Consider the following 17,526-nt stretch of genomic DNA (forward strand, 5'->3'; position numbering starts at 1 on the left):
TCTGTACTTTGCATTACAATGTTTGCGCATGGGACAGCTGCGTTCCAGCCCTAATGATCTGGCTTTGAAATGTATGAGAGTGAGTGATGTTGCCATCTAGTGTTTAATGAACAAAGAAAGTAAGATATTTAATCTAAATGTATACTACAGATGAGAAAGCTTTCCTTGCTTCCATTCTTTGAGACTTCCTTGGCAATCTTAGCAACCTAAAAGTTATTTTAAATCCAATCTTAACTATTTTATTACTAACAAAAATGTGCCATGTCATGCCAACTATAGGTATTTAAGATCTTTAAGAGGTGTAGTGTTCTTGATCTTTTATTAAGCAGCAAGGTTTGGAGAAAGTAACAAATACGTCCAGAAGAAGACCTATTTTAACAGAATTCAAGGGGTGTGTCACTACTGAAGTGAGCCTCTGGGACCCCAGCCATGCCCTTTACATAAAGGGTGCATCTTTGTAGTAGGATTTTGTTGTGGCAAATCTGCACATTATTTATTCTGACAGTTATTCCAGTGTATAAATATAATTTTTGGAATGGAAGAAAAAATTTATAGTGATTTAGACATTAGGGATCTGATCCCAGCCTCCTCGTCTAGATGAAATTCCCTGACATCATGAAAAATTTTAGCTGAAGAATTGGTGCAGGTTTAGTATTTCAAAGAGTAACTTTATGCAGTTGATGTATTTATGGCAGCTACTGTTGTCATGAACAGGAAAACAACAAAAACATCTTTGTTCAGTAGAGTAGTCAATGAAAACATCTTTAAAAATTCATTGTGAAGTACATAACCTGTTTGTTTTTAGGCAACTTTTTTCTGTGACTGCGAGGATGAGTATCAGGGTTCCCTGTGTGAAGAATTTGATGCTTGTCAGAGCCAGCCCTGTCAGAACAACGCAACCTGCACTGATGCAGCACAGAAACACGACGGGAACAATTTCACCTGCAGCTGCCCGGCTGGTAGGTTTTGTATTACGCTTTGAATAATGCATTTTTGTTTTAACATTTGGTGCATATCTTTTGCAGAGCAGTGGACTGTGCAACTTCAGATGCTAGGAAAGAAGGAAAATACAAAACCAACATAAGGGCAGTTTTTAAAAGGCTGTGGAAATTCTTCACCTGGGAACAATGCCATTGAAAGCACACATCGAACCATAACCTGAGGATTGAATTATTCATAACTAATAGAACTCTACCTACTAAGAAAAGATGACCAAAATTTAGTTTACATCAGCTTTTTCTTAATCTGTTTTTTTCTTTTCAATATAGATTTTAAGTATGCATTATGACTAATCTTTCAATAAACATACATTCATTGTAACTAGTAAACTCTTTCCTTCAGTTGCACCAATCAAATGTAAGAAAATTCTCTCCACACTATGCAGTTGTTGGATTGTTCCTCACAATCAACTTAAATTTTGAAAACTTTTTTAAAATGCACAAACTAATCTGAGTAATTTGTGGGTTTGATTTATGAACAAGTGTTTGAGTTCTCTGAAGTTATTTTAAGAACATTTGCTTTCAAAATTTGATCAAACGAATATAGACATCTTAATTGAAATTAAAATTAAACTAAATACAATGGTCGTATGATGAAGGGTAAATGAAACACATGCGGATGGAAGAACCTTACAAAATGGCTATTATAGAAAACTCTGCTATCTGAACCTTACATTTCAAAGACAAACTCAGTTATCATAATAGAACAGTAACTTCAATGTGTATTTTCTGAAATTATTTAAAAAGAAAAGTTGGCTCAGATTAAGATGAGTAGCAAGTAATTTATTTTGCTTCCTACGAACATGTTACTGTACATTTTCATTTCTGTAATGTATTGGCTGATAAATTATGAGATCATTTACTGGTCAGTTGATATTAGAGAGAAAGGGGACTTATCTGAAGGGAAGAAAAAAAAAAGAAAAAAAAAAAAAGAAAAAGGAAGATGCTTCCAGAATAGGCCCTAAGATCTGAGGACTATAAAAGCTATATCATAAAAAGCAGATGGAGAAATGAAGGTCAGGTTTCTAATGGTTGTATCTAAATGGTTATTGAATGGCTTTAATGCTGGGTGGGTGTTTGTGTGCATTAAATGTATATAAAAGGTACGTGTAGCAATACTTCCTTTATTCTGCCCCAAAGCGGGTGTTCTTATATTCCCTTAAAGATGGGAATATTCTTATTCTATACCCTAATGCATGTCAGCACAGACTAGAGAAACTTGTAGCTGCTCTACATTATGTAAGTACCAGCCTGAAAAATGACTGAGCCAGAAGCAGGTGAACTCAAGTGATGCTTTAATGTGGCTGCTGTGTACTACCCTCTGTACTGTTTTGTGAACCTTGCAGTTGAGAAAATCAGCAATGGCAAATTATTAAGGCCCCTTCATTCTCTCCAAAGGCCAAGACGTTTCTTTTAATTATACTTTTTCTGCCTCTAGGACTTCCACTTTTTCTCTCTTTGCTTAAAGTCACTATAGCAAATGTGCAGCGAGAAAGGGATTTATATTTGGATTTTTATATAATGACCTGGTTTTATACTGCTCTGAAAATATGATGTGATGTTATTATCCGCATGTACTCTATTCTGTTTCATAAATTTGCCAAAGGATTAACTGTCACTTTAACAAGATATGTAAATACAGTGGAATAATGATTTAAATTTGAGAAGAGAAAGATCAGAGTGGAACAAACTTCAAATGTTTGAACAATCCCTACCGTTACTGTCATGTTGAATATGGTTGATTCAGAATTCTTTTGGATTTTGACAAGTAGTTTCTAATTAGAAAAGAAAAAATGTGTTTGTTATGTTTGTGTTTTTTACTTTTATTGATTTAACTATCTTGGAAAATGTTCTACATTAAGTACTGTTAGGCTAAATTTCTTTTTTGAAATTCCCTACCTCAGAAGAAATACAAGAATGATTCTAAAAAAACCTACCCAAATTTAATGAAAACAAAACTTTTATCAGAATATAATTTTAATATAAAATATTTTTCACATACTTCAGAATTCTTGGTTTTAGTTGTGTAAAAAAGCTTTAGGGGGAATCCTTATGGTAATTCTGATGTGCTTATTGTAAAGCCTAAGAGTGTTTCCACTAGGAAAACTTAATATTTTGAAGTTGTACAGCTAAGTTTTGCAGAGTAACATAAATATACTTCCCACTTATGTACAACACTCCAAAGGTGAACATTACTGCCATTGTTACACTCAGATTAAGTCTGTGATATTTTATGCTTCTACTGTGGAGTTACAAGTTATAGTGCCTTGATAAAACAAATGTTACTTTATTTGTGTAATAATATAAAATCCTAAGGGTTTTTTCATTTACTACGATTCCAGGTATCTGCATCAAGTGCTTGCTTATTTTTTTTTTTTTTATATTTGGCCTCAAAGCTCCCTATGAGTTAAAAAAGTAGTCACTATTAGGGACAGGCATTTCAATTGCTTGCTTCAGAAAGTGTTAACACGATTATAGAAAAATTGATACCATGAGATGGCAGGAAACAATGACTAAGATAATGACAATTTCTTGAACAAAATTTATTTCTCTTACATATTTTGGAAATATGTACTTCCATTAATGTCTTTATTGTCTTTTAACTTTGGATTTTATTCTTTCCATTTAAATACTATTTCTCTAAAATATAATTTATACCTTGTTATTTTCATAATTGTTTCTTCTCCTTGTCTCTAGAACAATTGTTAGCTCCTATTGGGGGAAAAAAAGAAAATTCAAAATTCTAAATATTTCCTTCTACAAACCCCTTCCTACTTCTCATGGTATAAACCAAAGCTTACAATAGATAGAATGAAGTTATTTGGTTTCCATATGTGAAGGCTTCCCTTCTGAATGACAGCGTGATCAAGTCCCTCTGTAAATCTTCAGTAAGCCAAATATAGTTAACGTCATTTATTACATTCTAAAACTTGCAAGGTGTGCTTCATGGCCTTAACACTTATGTTTAGGTTTATCTTTTAATTTTTTAAAAATAATTTTCCTTAATTTTTTTAATAGCAAATACCTAATGTTATTCAGGTGGCTTAATCATTGTTAACTTAAGTGGCTTGTGTTTCTACCCATAATTTTCTTTCCCCAAATTTGTGCCCACACATCAAAAAATAGTCAGGAAAACTAGCTGTTTTCATAGAACTGTGAATTTCTAAAACATATTCATTGCATATGGAAAAATTTTTTAAAGAAAATGGTAGATAAGTGTTTAATTATCGTAAATATCTCCATATGCAAGTTTCAGAAACATTTGTATGTGAACAGGATCATGTTTCCCATATCTTGATAAAAGGAAATGTTACAAACATAAGTATCAGCACAAAATGAATAGGTGTAAAGATTTTTAAAGTGTATCTCACCAGCAAACTGCTTTTTTCCCCCCCATAGTGATTGCTTAGCACCTCTTAATTTGTAGCAATTGCAACATATTTGCTATGAAATTCCCAAATCATATTCTCTTTCAGATGGACAAAACATGCCCTATAAATAATAAGAAGATGGGACCTACTTATTTTCGTAAAGCTGACATAAACTATTATTTCTGATGAGTTTTCCCACAAGCTATAATGACAATTGCAGGAAGTCAGATTCTTGTAGCAAGCTTCAGAGCAACACAATAATTTCTGCCTTTCTGTGCCAACATTCTTTTGGATACACATTGAATTCCAGTGTAATTTTTACTTGGTAACATTTTGAAGATGGAAAAATGTTTAAATGAGTTAAGCATATTCAATACTGTGTTACGATTCATAAAAATAATCAGCTCAATGTGAGAACTTGAAAAAATATGAAGCCTATAGATGAAAAAAATCAGTTGATGTAGTCTTCTGTAACACTTTATTACTGGTTTTGTAAATTTTATGTTAATTTGAGACCAATTAGAATTACAGAACATCACTAGTTATCCAGAGTGAGGCTGATGTCCCTCCAAGTGCTTCAATCTGGTCCAGAGGAGCTACCTCACGAGAGCACAGTACTGGTTTTCAGCCTCATTATTTTTCTCCAGTTTAGGTGATTTATGGGCATTAGTCCAGACACAACAGACAACAAAGTTTCTTTTTTCAGGTTTTGCATTGCAGAAAATGGGATCATAATTTAGCTCTCTATAGTATATAAAAGCAGTAAGGTACACAGAGAGGAAAGTCGTATACATCCTTTTCTATAGTAGTGCTCTAGCAGCTCCAAGTATAACAATCTGTTTTATGGTGACATCAATAGATTTGAACAGGTATAAGTATTAGCCTGCACAAAAGACTTATAAATGATAATTTTGATTGCATTAAAAAGAATTATTTAATCAAAATAAGAAGGTGTTTTTTTTTTTTCTTTTTCTCCCCTGCATAAGCAAAATCCTAGTCCAGGCATGTCCTCTGTCTCACCTTGGGATCTTTGTCTTAGATACCTGTTCATAGCAGTGTATTAACAGTTTCACCTAGTCATAGCTTACTGGTCTTTAACACCAGCCATTGTGTTAAACATGCTTGTTATGAAAGATATTTACAATTCTATGTAGGGTTCCTTTTGAAAAATAAAATGCCTCTGTGTATAGTGTCTAGTTTCTTCTTCAGCCATGCATCCAAAATAGTTTCTTGGAGGTAAATAAAAATTAGAAAGGGGAATGTGGGGTATTTGTTAAGGAATTTAAGTTTGGAGTGTTTAATCATTTAGATTGTCTTTTGTAAGTTTGTTCATTTTTGGGGATGTGTTATAGACATCAGACATATGGAACAAAGCAAACTTATGGTCAAATAGTACAGTACACACAATCTGTAGCTTGTGAACTTATAGGAGCTTATTTGGAAGAGTTTGCAACTGTGCTGAGCAGTTCTTCACAGCTCCCACTTAAAATAAACACTCTTTTTGAAGCCCAGAAGTAGGAGCAAATGACAGTCATTCAGCATATGCACAAATAATTCATAATGTCAAGTCTTGTTTAAAGTCTTGCTAAAGATTATTGACTTGAGATTCAAGATGTATTTGAAAACCATTCAAAAATTACTTCTTTTTGGTTATATGGGTGCTGATGAGGACCCAGCACCAACCTCCATTATACTAGTGCTGTCAGAATATTGCTGCTGGTAAAATACAATTGATACAATCTCTAGATTTCCACTACTTATTTATGTTTCTCCAGTGAAGTATAAGTTCTAATTAAAAATCTCATTTTATAAGAAATTAGAAGACTGTCCTGGATTCTATTTCTTACTTTGGTTAATTTTATTCAAGAAAACTGTTTGAATGACCTAGTAATACATTTAGTGATAAAACCTCATTTTCGTTATGTTTTCTGAATGCTGTGTGCTGTTTCGTAGGTTACACCGGAGAGCTATGCCAGTCAGAGATTGATCATTGCATCCAGCAGCCATGCCAAAATGGAGGTACCTGCTCATCCAACATCAGTGGATTCAGTTGTCAGTGCCCAGAAGGTAAACAGCAAAGACCTATCTAGTACCTCATACAAATCGGTGTTTTGTGGGGTGTACTTAGTCTAAATTTTCAGTTATATTTATATATATATATTCAAATATTTTTAAAGTTGCGCCTTAGGCCATAATTGTAAGCAGAAAAAAAAATCCAGATGAGAAATCTTTGTATAATCAGCAATAGCATATGAAGTATGGTGGGAGCTTAGTGTTCAGTTTATACGTGGTGCAGAAATATTCTCTCATTCTCTGGCACCTCTACAGTAGAAATCAGGCTCCAGCACTGTGAGAAAGGTGAACCTGAGGAGACGTAGGGTGTGGTCTTTGCAGTATTTGCATATTTCTGCATATGGGTCAGTTGGCTAAAATGTGTGCAAGAGCAATAATTCAAAACTAAAGGAATTATTTCAAATGCCCAAAGTTTTAATTCATTCTCCTTTCTATTTGGACTTACTCCTTTCTCTACATGAAAGCCTTTCAGTGATTCGCACTGGCAAACACTGTAAATGTTAACTATGTGAAATGAGGACACCACAATGCTAAAGTGTATGCTTTCATAACAATTTGCTGACTGGCATGGCAGATGCCTAAATTGCTCATAAAAAAAATTATCAGGAGTGAAAGCTCTCAATTATGACACCTTCTATTAGTTATTTATAATTAAGATTAGAACCTTGAACTAATTATATTTCTGTTCGTACTTGATCTTCGGATGTTGTTTTTATTCTGCCAGCACCTTATGCTTGCTCTAAGGGTACAAGTCTTTGATAATGGCTCCAGCAATATATACTTGCTTAATAATGAAGATTATTTGTAATTTCTTTAGACCGATTCCTTGCTTTTCTAGAGTGTTATGCTTTAATGAGTGACCCACTTAACAGCTGTGTTGAAACACACACTCTGACATTTTGACAGCAGTGCAGATCTCTCGGAAGAATTTTGAAAATTGTTTGCCTTATAAGCAGTAGCAAAATTCAGCGAGAAAATTATTAGATGTTAGACTTGGTCAATAACTTACTTGCATTTTTCTTAGGAAATCTGTTCAAGGATCTTTAAGGATGCTTTGCAGGAAATGATCTTTCCAATAATAAATGCTTGGAAAAATTACTACTGGGATTTTTGGTTGTTTTAGAACTGCCATAGTTGTTTCTGTGTGTGGCATACCTTAATTGCTTGCTTCTGATGACCTATTAATGAATATTTTAACCATCTCTCAACTTCTCTCCTACCATCATTTGAGACACTGGCCATGGGACAGGGTTACTGGTGGGCTGAGGTCCCTAGATGGCCACATCACCCATCCTCTGCTGTGGGTGTGCTGTGGTGCTGCGGCTGGGATACGGTGCTTGTAGCACAGCTCTTCAGTGCCTTGCTAAAAGGCATTTATGGCTTGGTTGCTGTGTGGGGTTGTGGCTGTTCTCCTGCTCAAGGAGCTCATGCCAGCGGCAATTAGCCTGTGAACGGGAGTGGGGCAGGCTGCCAGCTCCGCCTGGCCCGCAGGGCCTGGCACAGCCGCAAGCAGCAATGCTGCTCTTGCAAGTGCACCAGCTGGCTGCGCCAAGGGCCCTGTGCCATTTCCCTGTGCCGTGTGGGAGACCTGGAGCACAGGAGAGGAAAACCTTCCCTTCATCTCCTTCCAGAGCTGTTCTCCCCAAAGAGAGTGATGGAGAATTATCTGATGTGCCACTGCTTGATGTGGAGCATTCCTACTGATAGCAGCTTTTCTGCTGCAGGAGAACCAAGTTACTTGCACTCTCTTTTCTCAGTTTTACTTGTGTTTGGTTATCTCTGTGTTATGCCACTTGGTCCTGCAGTCTTGTTGCCTGCTTTGTTTCTTGAATATTTATCTTCTGCTCCTTTCTTTGCCACTGATCCATATTTGTGTTTGATAAGTTTCCAATTGTTTCTGTTGTGTGCTCTGCTTTAAGTAGGCTTATTTTGGCACTGTCATTGTACTATCTTGGTATTTAGGCTGTATGCTTTGCTCTTTTTCTTTCTGGGCACATTGGTACCATTTTCTCAGTATTCTGGTATTTTTGTTTGTTGGCACTTCTATTCTTATTATGTGTTACAAACCTGTGCTCCTTTTCTGCTTGGAGTCTTGAGGTTTTCTATAGTTTCTGGACTTTCCTTAAAGATACGATGTGCTTTTTGACCCTTCCAGAGGAAAGAAAAAAAAAAAATTACAATTGCTTAGCCACTTCAAGAAGTACCTCTCTGCTCATAGACTTTGTTGTTACGTAAACATGTTTTTTGGGTCACCTGTCTGACACTTTGTGTGCAGAGTTACCAGTTCTAGTCTCCCAGTATCACTTCCATGTTTCCAAGAGCAGCCATGTTATAGAGCAAGGATAGAATTGGGGGAAGAGCTGTTACTCTGATTGCTTATTTATATGTCTGACAGGCTCATATGGTATAAATGTTTTCAAAAAGCACTGGGACAACATAAGAAAAAAATTTTACTGAAATATATTTACAACCCTTATTAAAATCAGTTTTCATACATTGACCTGTATTATTTCCAATGCAGAAAAAGGCTTTGGAGGGGATAGAAAGTTTCAGGAATCACTTTCTGGACTGCCCAGTGTTATTTCCCTTAGAAAGAATAGTCTTGTACGTACCATGTCTGAATCTCAGTCCCTTGGACGTGAGAAATTAATTCTTAAGTTTGCAGGAACAAATGTCATCTTGTGTGCATGGTTGCTGCTCTTGAGTGAGCCTGTGATAACTCAAGAGCAGTCCCAAAAGTTCTCCCTGACTCCCTAATAATTACTGTTGTTTCAAAGAGCAAATGCTTCCCATGAAGTTATGTAGCTGTGCTTCCTACTCATGTCCTCACCATAAAGAGGGGAGAGCGTTGGTGCAGAAGTGACACAGTCTGTCTGCAAGGGCCAGTGCTATTGCTCTGGAGTAGCCTAATGGATGTATTGGGTAATAAGGTGTTGCTTTTCCATCTTGTTCTGGAAGTTCACTAATGCCAACGAGCTCAGGAATTCAGATATTTTGTGGAGGGAAAGAAAGGGTTGATGTAATAAAATATATTGTCTAAATTTACTAAAGACTGTATTTCCCATGATTTTTCTTTATTGTTTTGCGGTATTATCCTATTATAGAGGCATATTTTGAGAGTTTTTGTCTGGGTTTTGAAGAGATTTGGTTATTTTTGTAAATACAACAAAGGATAGTTAATTGAAAATTGCAGATGCAATAACTTGCAGATTTGCTATTTTTAGCATGTCCTCAAATTTTCCATTAAAAAAACCCCTACCAAAACCCCATGATATGTTTCGAATTTAAGTGAGGTGTCTTGCTCTGCTCTTATTCTCCTGCTGTGCTTAATAGTAATTGCTTGTTGAGAAGAGGTCTTTCTTTCCGTAGTGCTAATTTAGCACAGTGGGGGAAAGGTAGCCAAGGAGCTTATATATGTGTAATATCTAAAAGACTGGAGATATAATGTGGTTAGGCAGAAAAGGATAAGAGAAGATGGAAAGTATCACAAAGGGAAAAGAAAAAGATGGCAGAAAAAGGAATGAGATGGAGACAATAAGGAATGATCTCGAGATCGTGCATTTCTTTTACAGCTGAGATCTGTGGTTCATGAAAGAAGTGTGTGATAACTTACAGAAGGTGAGATCTGAGGCACTAAAAAGCAGCCTAGATCAGATATGAACATTTCATGATTATTCTTTAGACAATTTTACTGTCTTATGGGTCCTTTACTAAAGAAAGATTCCATTTTTTGTGTGATGCATTGTAGATTTCAATGTCCAAAATATGTCAGAAAATAAATGGCTATCTGAAGTTGTTGAGTCACTTGTACTAAAGAGAAAACTGGACTTTAAACTCAAATTTATAGTGAAGAGCTTAAGCAATACTAAGGACTGAAGAATTTGTTCAAAATTTTGACTCTTTATTATTGTGAAAAGGATGTTTGGGATGTTGTACTTACAATGGGGTAGGGATCTTTGATCATCTTCTTTAAAGTTTCATGATAATAAACATACATTTAGCAAATATTACCTTCAAATGATCATGCAAAGAAATTTCTAGACATTCTAAAAACCTACACATAGTAAACATCTGTCAACCTGAACATGGATATTTGAAATTTATATTCAGAATGATTCCATAAATACCCGAATCACTCTTAAATGTCTCCTCTGATTTTCTTCCACTTATTCTAATGTATAACATACTACTGTACTGACAGCAATATTAATGAAGTTATTAATTTGAGTTGATTGGAGTACAGCTCGTCAGTTTATAAATTTGGTCACTTAATTTTCTTTAAGTTACTGAGAAGCTATGTAAAATCTCAAAGCACCCTGAAGTGGAATTCAATGTACAAATAGTAATTAGAAACATAAAAAAGCTGGTTGGAGTAAGTAAATGTAATTACAATAGATGTTTTGGTGGTGGAGAAACTAGTTATCCTTACTGATATAGTTATTAAAGTCATCGAAATCTTTGTCAAAAGTTTAAAAAAAAAAAAGTGTATGGAAATTGTCTGATCATGTGGTGAGGAAATGCAAGTCCCACTAATCTGTTCCTTACACATGCAAATTTTGTAAAGTTGACAGAATGAAAGACTTGGTACTTGTGTGTATATAAATATATTTGACATATTTTAAACGCTTGGAGAGTCTTTGTTAATTTTGCTCATAAGATAAAATTAAAATAAATTAGTAGTGGAATATGGTTTTGAATAAAGCCAGGTAACAATGAGCAAAGTGGAGATCAGTTATTATAACAAAGAACTAAACTTCTTTTGCAAGATGTTTCTGAAGTTCTGTTACATGTAATTTTAATGTCCTGATGATGTGCGTAGATGAACTGCATTCAGTGTTACAGGAAAACATTAACCTTTGATAAAAATAGCAAGCATTGAGCTGGACAACAACATGAAACTGGCTTGGATTCTTGGGATTTTGCTACTTTCTCTATGCGGAGGTCACCTGCTCTGACAGAAGTGGCAGAAATCTTTTCATTCAGATTAATATATTTTTGAAAAATACTCATCAGCAATAATGGATTTCATAGCCATCCTGTAGAAGGAGATAGAGAGAAAACAATGTTATGATTAGGAGTTTAACATATAGATTACTTGAAATTCACATTTCGGGGCTGATTTTGTTTTACTATTGACAATTTGATTTGACTAGCTGCAGGTGACTACAGCTAGGCAACACACTGAGCAACAGTGCCCTGAAATACCTGTGGGTATTTCTGGAAATACTGGAAAGCAGCAAATTTGTGAATGCTCTTATTGTGGTTTCTGTGGTTTAAAAAAAGTTTGACAGCTATAGAAGATGCTAAGTTGTGATTCATATGTGTTGATTTGCAATAGCAGCTAGAAAATGTACATTGTCACCATGAATTTTAATTTACTGGGAGAACAGAAGTTATTTGCCTAGATTAAGAATAGTTTAAGTTTCAAGGTCTTCACTTTTTCTGGGCTTCATTGTTCATGTAAAAGCCTTCTTCTATAATGTATCTTGCAGATGTGATTCTAACTTCTTTAGGTTTACGTACAATAAACCTATTTATTATCTTGATTCCAGGAAACTAGGTCACACAGCTGTTGTGTATTGAAGATTTCCCAGGGTTACTGGTGATTAGAGAATGCAGAATCCTTATATTGCCATAAGAGAGTTTAATTTACCTGAAGAACATTTTGTTGTTAATTAAAAATTTTTATGGCTGTTTAGTTTCTGGTACTTTCTGCTAATCTAATGTTTTTACCTGGCATCTTCCCAAATTGCTCCCATTTTTTAATAGACTTCTCCTTAATGCTTTAATGGGTCTAACCTCTGTTCATCTTTGTCTGTTAAGACTTAGCTAGGTTTTTATTTAGGATTTATTTTTCAATAAAAATCTTAGAACTACATTTTAATGATTTCTTGTTTCCTTATGATGAGTATTTTTTTTCCCTTTACAGAATTCTGGTGACATTCTATCAGACATCCTGTATTTCCTCATAAACCAATTTTCTATGGGGAAAATAATAAATTGCCTGTATTTCTTTTAATATTTATCCCTGTATTTCAAATCTAAAGATTTTGTAATCCCTAGTCCTAGAAATTCACAAACTTAATTTTTCACATTTGTGTAATTCTTGGAATTAGGTCTAACATAACATTCAGGCAAGTTGGTTGTTCTGCAGACTGTATAAAAAGCAGTTGTACAGTATCTTCAGATAATGTTGAACTTGCTTGATTTGTACATGGCTCTTCTACTTTCAGTAGCCAAGTAATTAAAATCCCACCATGATGAGAAATCTGGCTTTTATCCAGAGCTTTTCTATCTCTGAAAACATTTTCTGATCTAGTTTCCATCATTGCCCTGGAGGACTATAGCAATATATGAAGAATATCACCTGACTTACTACATCTATTCTTCTTGACAGCTAGCCAAATGGTCTGATCCATCTAAGCACAAATATTGTATTGTGGTTTTTAGCAGTATAAATCTTTTCTAATATTGCCTTTCCCCTTTACCTTCCATGTTATTCCTTTGGTAAATTTTGCATTCAGATCTTTCAAATCACCAGTAGTCTTTACATTTCAGCCATGTCCCTGTTACACCAATAATGAACTAGATGCAGGGTTGGGGTTGTGTTAGCTGGCTGAAAACAATTCAGGGGATATTTATCCGCAGATAAATAATCCTGATTTTTTTTTTCTACAGCATTTTATTCTGCTTTCAATCAATGCACCTCTGAATTTGATTTTTAATATTATTATTAGCATTATTTGTTTTCAACAGTTTTATTGATATGGACTTAAATGTACATTTAGAAATACCAAAATAATAGATCTTCAATTTGGATGTGTAACTACTGCTGCTTTGAATATTTTTGGATATTTAACTCATACATAAGACTTGAACTTCCAGAATCAACTAAACATATTTCACAGTGCAGTCAAAGATAGCACAAGGGCAACATGTTTTAGGATATTTTAAACCTGCATATGTTCTTGAAGTGCTTTGTCACTTGAAACATTAGCCATCTGCCAGTAAGCTTCTCTTTGTAGGGAAGATTATTGCAAAGGTTGTAGTGGAGCAGCATTAGTGTCATTGTGTGACCTCAGATCTCCTTGATCCTTTTTAATCCGGTTTCAGAGTTAGTATAGAGATTTCACCAGACTTATTGGCTGATCTCCTCCTGGTAATAGTTAAAAGTCCTTGCAGATTCTTTTAAATCTGTCTGGGATTTTATGATAACAGTACAGGCTTTTTTAATTGTCAGCAAACCATTGCTGGAATTAGATTCTTGATTTTAGGGTTTCCGTTCTTTTTAGTTTCTGATGGTTATGCACTTATCTACAGCAGGAACGTCTAATATAGGATTCCACAATATCTGTTTTTAAGCTCTCCCTCTTCAACGTTGCTGTGCAGGTGGTCCTGATAAAGCCCATGAAGCAATCTGAGCCATGGGTTAGCAAAATGGAGATGGCAGAAGGCTTTTGCCTCTGTTCTTTGCCTGTGCCCTGCCAAACTTGCTTTTCTTTCCTGGTCTGTTGCTGAGTTACTTATGACTAAATTGTTAAAAATTCAATCTCTAGGTTGTTTCTTTTTTTTATTACTTTTTTTTTAAAATTGGATTATTTTTTCTTTGTTTTTCATTCCATAGGTCTGGCGTAAGACTTATGAACATATGAGGGAAACGTGGCTTTTCAAGTCATTTGTCCAGGACCTAATATTATGAGGATGCTACTAAAATCCTGCTACTAACAGTACCCAAGAATATCCTAGTTTTGTCTGGAACTCACAGGGCAGTTGTGGCCTTTCCATCTTTTTCTTAGTTACAATAATCTAAGTTTTGTTAATTCTCTGAGTAGATCCCCGTAGTGCACTCCGTGTGGGTTACTCACCTTTGTTTAATATCCATTTCCCCCTCTTTCTGATGCAGTTCGCTGAGCTTTTCTGATCTATAAAACATGGAGCGTGTCTCCTTGAGGAAACTCTCAGGATATTCAAAATTAATTGCCAGTCTCATTTTGTGTGTCTGTGTGTGTGCTGGAAACTTTAACATCTTTAGGCTGATGATCTCAGCCCTCACTCACTCTTGAAGTCTTGGAGCTCCATCAAGTTGACAGACTATGCTCAGTTCACTTGATCTTTCTGGCCCAGCTTTTCAACAAATCGAATCAATCAAGAACAAATTGTAGAATTTGAACTTTTTAGTACATGTTTGGGGTTTTTTTTGTTATGCTTTAAAATGTAAATTAATCTATTTCTTATGCGCTTGCTTTCAGAAATGCCAGCTCCTGACTTGCTGCCCATGATTACGGTGCTAGAACTACAGTTAAACAAAGTTACAGTTTAACTCACCTGAATGTGAATCATGAATAATTAGAAAAGAAAGAAAATCAAAATGCCCTGAAAGTAACATATCTGTCAAAATTAACCAAAAACTGTTTCCTGATGAATTGTACTTTGCTTGAAATGTGGAATGACATTGTTGATAACAAAAATATTTACTGAGTCAGTAGAAGATAATAAGATGCTGTAAAGTATGTATTGAATGTAGTATTTAGTCTCAATTTTGGTATTCTTCATAAGCTTTATACAATATAGGGGTTCAGTTCTAATACATCAACTGATTTTAATCCAGCAGAGAGACTTTATAGATACAAAAACTATAGAAGTAAGGCCAAAAATCTGCTTCATTCCATCAGGGACAAGATTTCGATATTGAGTGTTAATCCAAAGTGTCACCTGCCATTATTTGTTTTCATGCTCGGAGTTGTTGGCAGGCTGCTGTATAACAGACATCTCATCCATCTTGATCCTTTCTCTCACCATTGGGCACATTTTGTGGTTTGGTGTTTTTGTTTTTGTTTTTGTTTTTTTTGTAAATTTGTTTTTCTCTCTTTCTGATTAAATATTTTTCAAATCCTAGAATAGTTTTTCATGCATTTACTTGTTTTCTTTGCTGTCTGAAATCTTCCTGCAATCTCCTGGGTAGCACTGGCAATGCGGTCTGTTCTTTGTCTTTTAGACTGGCACAACTGCAGTGGTTTACACTTTCTGTTAGAGTAGATTCGTAAAGCTGGCTTGATGGGTGTTGGGTGGAGGTTGGCCTGATTTGCTCCTAATTTCTCATCCCCAGTGATTAGCGTATTGTAATTTTAAGAGCTGTTCTACAATGTAAGATATTCCAGGGAATTTTGAGTCTGAAAAGTGATGGTCTGTACGAATGGACCAGATACTAATAAAAAAATGTTAGAGTTGAATGGAAAGGACAGTTTGCTCTTTTTTTTTTTGGAGGGGTGCTAGAAGTTGAATATTCTTTTCTGCCTTGCTTTTGGGTACAATAACCATGCTTCACATTGCTATGTATGTGATGTATGTGTATGTGATAAAAACTATAGTTAGTATACTGCAATTTGTTCAAATGTTATTATTTTTTACATCTGATTAAAACAACTCCCTTGCAAGGATATCCTTTTCTTTATGTCTAATTTTTACCTGGTGTTGCTTCAATAAATCATTGTCTCTCCTGCTAATAAGAAGTATGTTCTTGTGAAAGGTAATCTTCTAAATTATTGAAGCTCAAGTAAACTCATGTGCTGCTTTAGAGGTTGTTATTCTTAACAAAAGCATTAACAGAAATGAAAAACGGTCACTTTTGGCTTTTTTTTTTTCCAGGCTAATCTGTTCCTGATCTTTAGAAAATGTCTTCTGCTTTTCTAGCCAGATACACTTTGTAAAGTGGATAAGCACTGTCAGATTCAACAAATATTTTTGCACTTCACTGTCTTAATCATATGATAGTATGATTCTGTCTGAAACATCTTCTATCATAACATGTTAATGGATAAAATTAGAGTTGAATATATATAGGAGGTCTGTATTTTTGTAATTTTCATAGAGTAAAAAAATAGGAGTATAGATATGTCAATGGCTTACTTTTAACTTGCTTTAGTTATTAAAATTGTATGCATACCAGAATGTTTACTTATCAAAACCATTTATTTCTTTTAGGGTTTTTAGGAACCTCTTGTGAAGACAAAATAGACCCTTGTGCATCATCTCCCTGCCAGAACAATGGAACCTGTTATGCAGATAGACTTGCCTTCTCCTGCAGTTGTAGTCCTGGATTTACAGGACCTACCTGTGCTCAGCTGATTGACTTCTGCGCTCTGAATCCTTGTGCACATGGCATTTGTCGCAGTGTTGGAACTAGCTACAAATGCCTCTGTATCCCTGGTTTGTACCAGCTATATGTTTTGTAAATCTTCTAGTATTTTTATATGTAGATTCCAATATATAGTTTAAAATTACTTCCTTTTTTTTTCAGTATATAGAACACATTGAGCAGATGTTCTATCTGTTTAGAATAATGATCGTAGGAATCTACATGTTACATTTGGAAAATCAAAAATTGCAGAGTTAGCACTGAAAATACCCACTGAGATCCATATGGCTTGGTTGATATCTACAGTCTGCAAGATAAATCTTTTTAAGGTGAGGTATCGGTGTCATTGAAATTACAAAATTTGGTAGAGAGAATAGAAAATATGACACTGATCATTTGGAAAGGAGTGGAAACAGGCAAGGTAGCTGAACAAAAGTGGAGAATGAAAAAAAAATTGGTTACCCCAAAGGGTTTAGTTCTGCCATCCATGTTTAAATAAATTATCTGTTTGCAGAAGTTCCAGTGATACTGCTTAGATGAGCATAGCTAGTAGACTCAGCTGGTAACTGTTTGATAATATAGCCTAACAGTGCATGGTGTCTGGAATTTTTGCTTCATTGTACCAATGTAACAGAATATTGGGATGCCTATAGCTCCCTGTATGTTTTAGCAATGATAATTAATAGGTGAAGTAGCAGTTAGAATGAATGATATCATGTGCTGCACATCCACTACTACTTAAGCACTTACAGAGTGAAAACCAATAATCTTTGTTTTAATTTGAATAATTTTGGCAGTGTTTTTTTTTTTTTTAAGTCTCTTCCTATAAAACTATAAACTTGAAAACTGCAGCAGTTACGGGGAAGATAAATCCCCAGTGTACAAGGGATAAGCTAAGGAGTGATATTGGATAGTTAGTAGCTCTACATATACATAACGCTGTGACGTG

The 17,526-nt window shown here is 34.9% G+C and overlaps 1 protein-coding gene across 1 annotated transcript in view; it reads left to right on the plus strand.

The window, feature by feature from the left end:
• The window catches only part of DNER (delta/notch like EGF repeat containing), a 134,870-nt gene that overhangs the window by 88,412 nt on the left and 28,932 nt on the right, over window positions 1–17,526 (plus strand). Inside the window, exons 6-8 of the mRNA XM_087739533.1 lie at window positions 806–959; window positions 6,323–6,436; window positions 16,424–16,648. Coding sequence (XP_087595659.1) covers window positions 806–959; window positions 6,323–6,436; window positions 16,424–16,648 — 493 coding nt within the window. The remainder of the gene's footprint in view (window positions 1–805; window positions 960–6,322; window positions 6,437–16,423; window positions 16,649–17,526) is intronic.

This window comes from Nipponia nippon, unplaced genomic scaffold (assembly GCF_047370975.1).
Source record: "Nipponia nippon isolate SJK-2023a ecotype South Korea unplaced genomic scaffold, ASM4737097v1 scaffold_7, whole genome shotgun sequence".
In the NCBI taxonomy this organism is placed as follows: Eukaryota; Metazoa; Chordata; class Aves; order Pelecaniformes; family Threskiornithidae; genus Nipponia; species Nipponia nippon.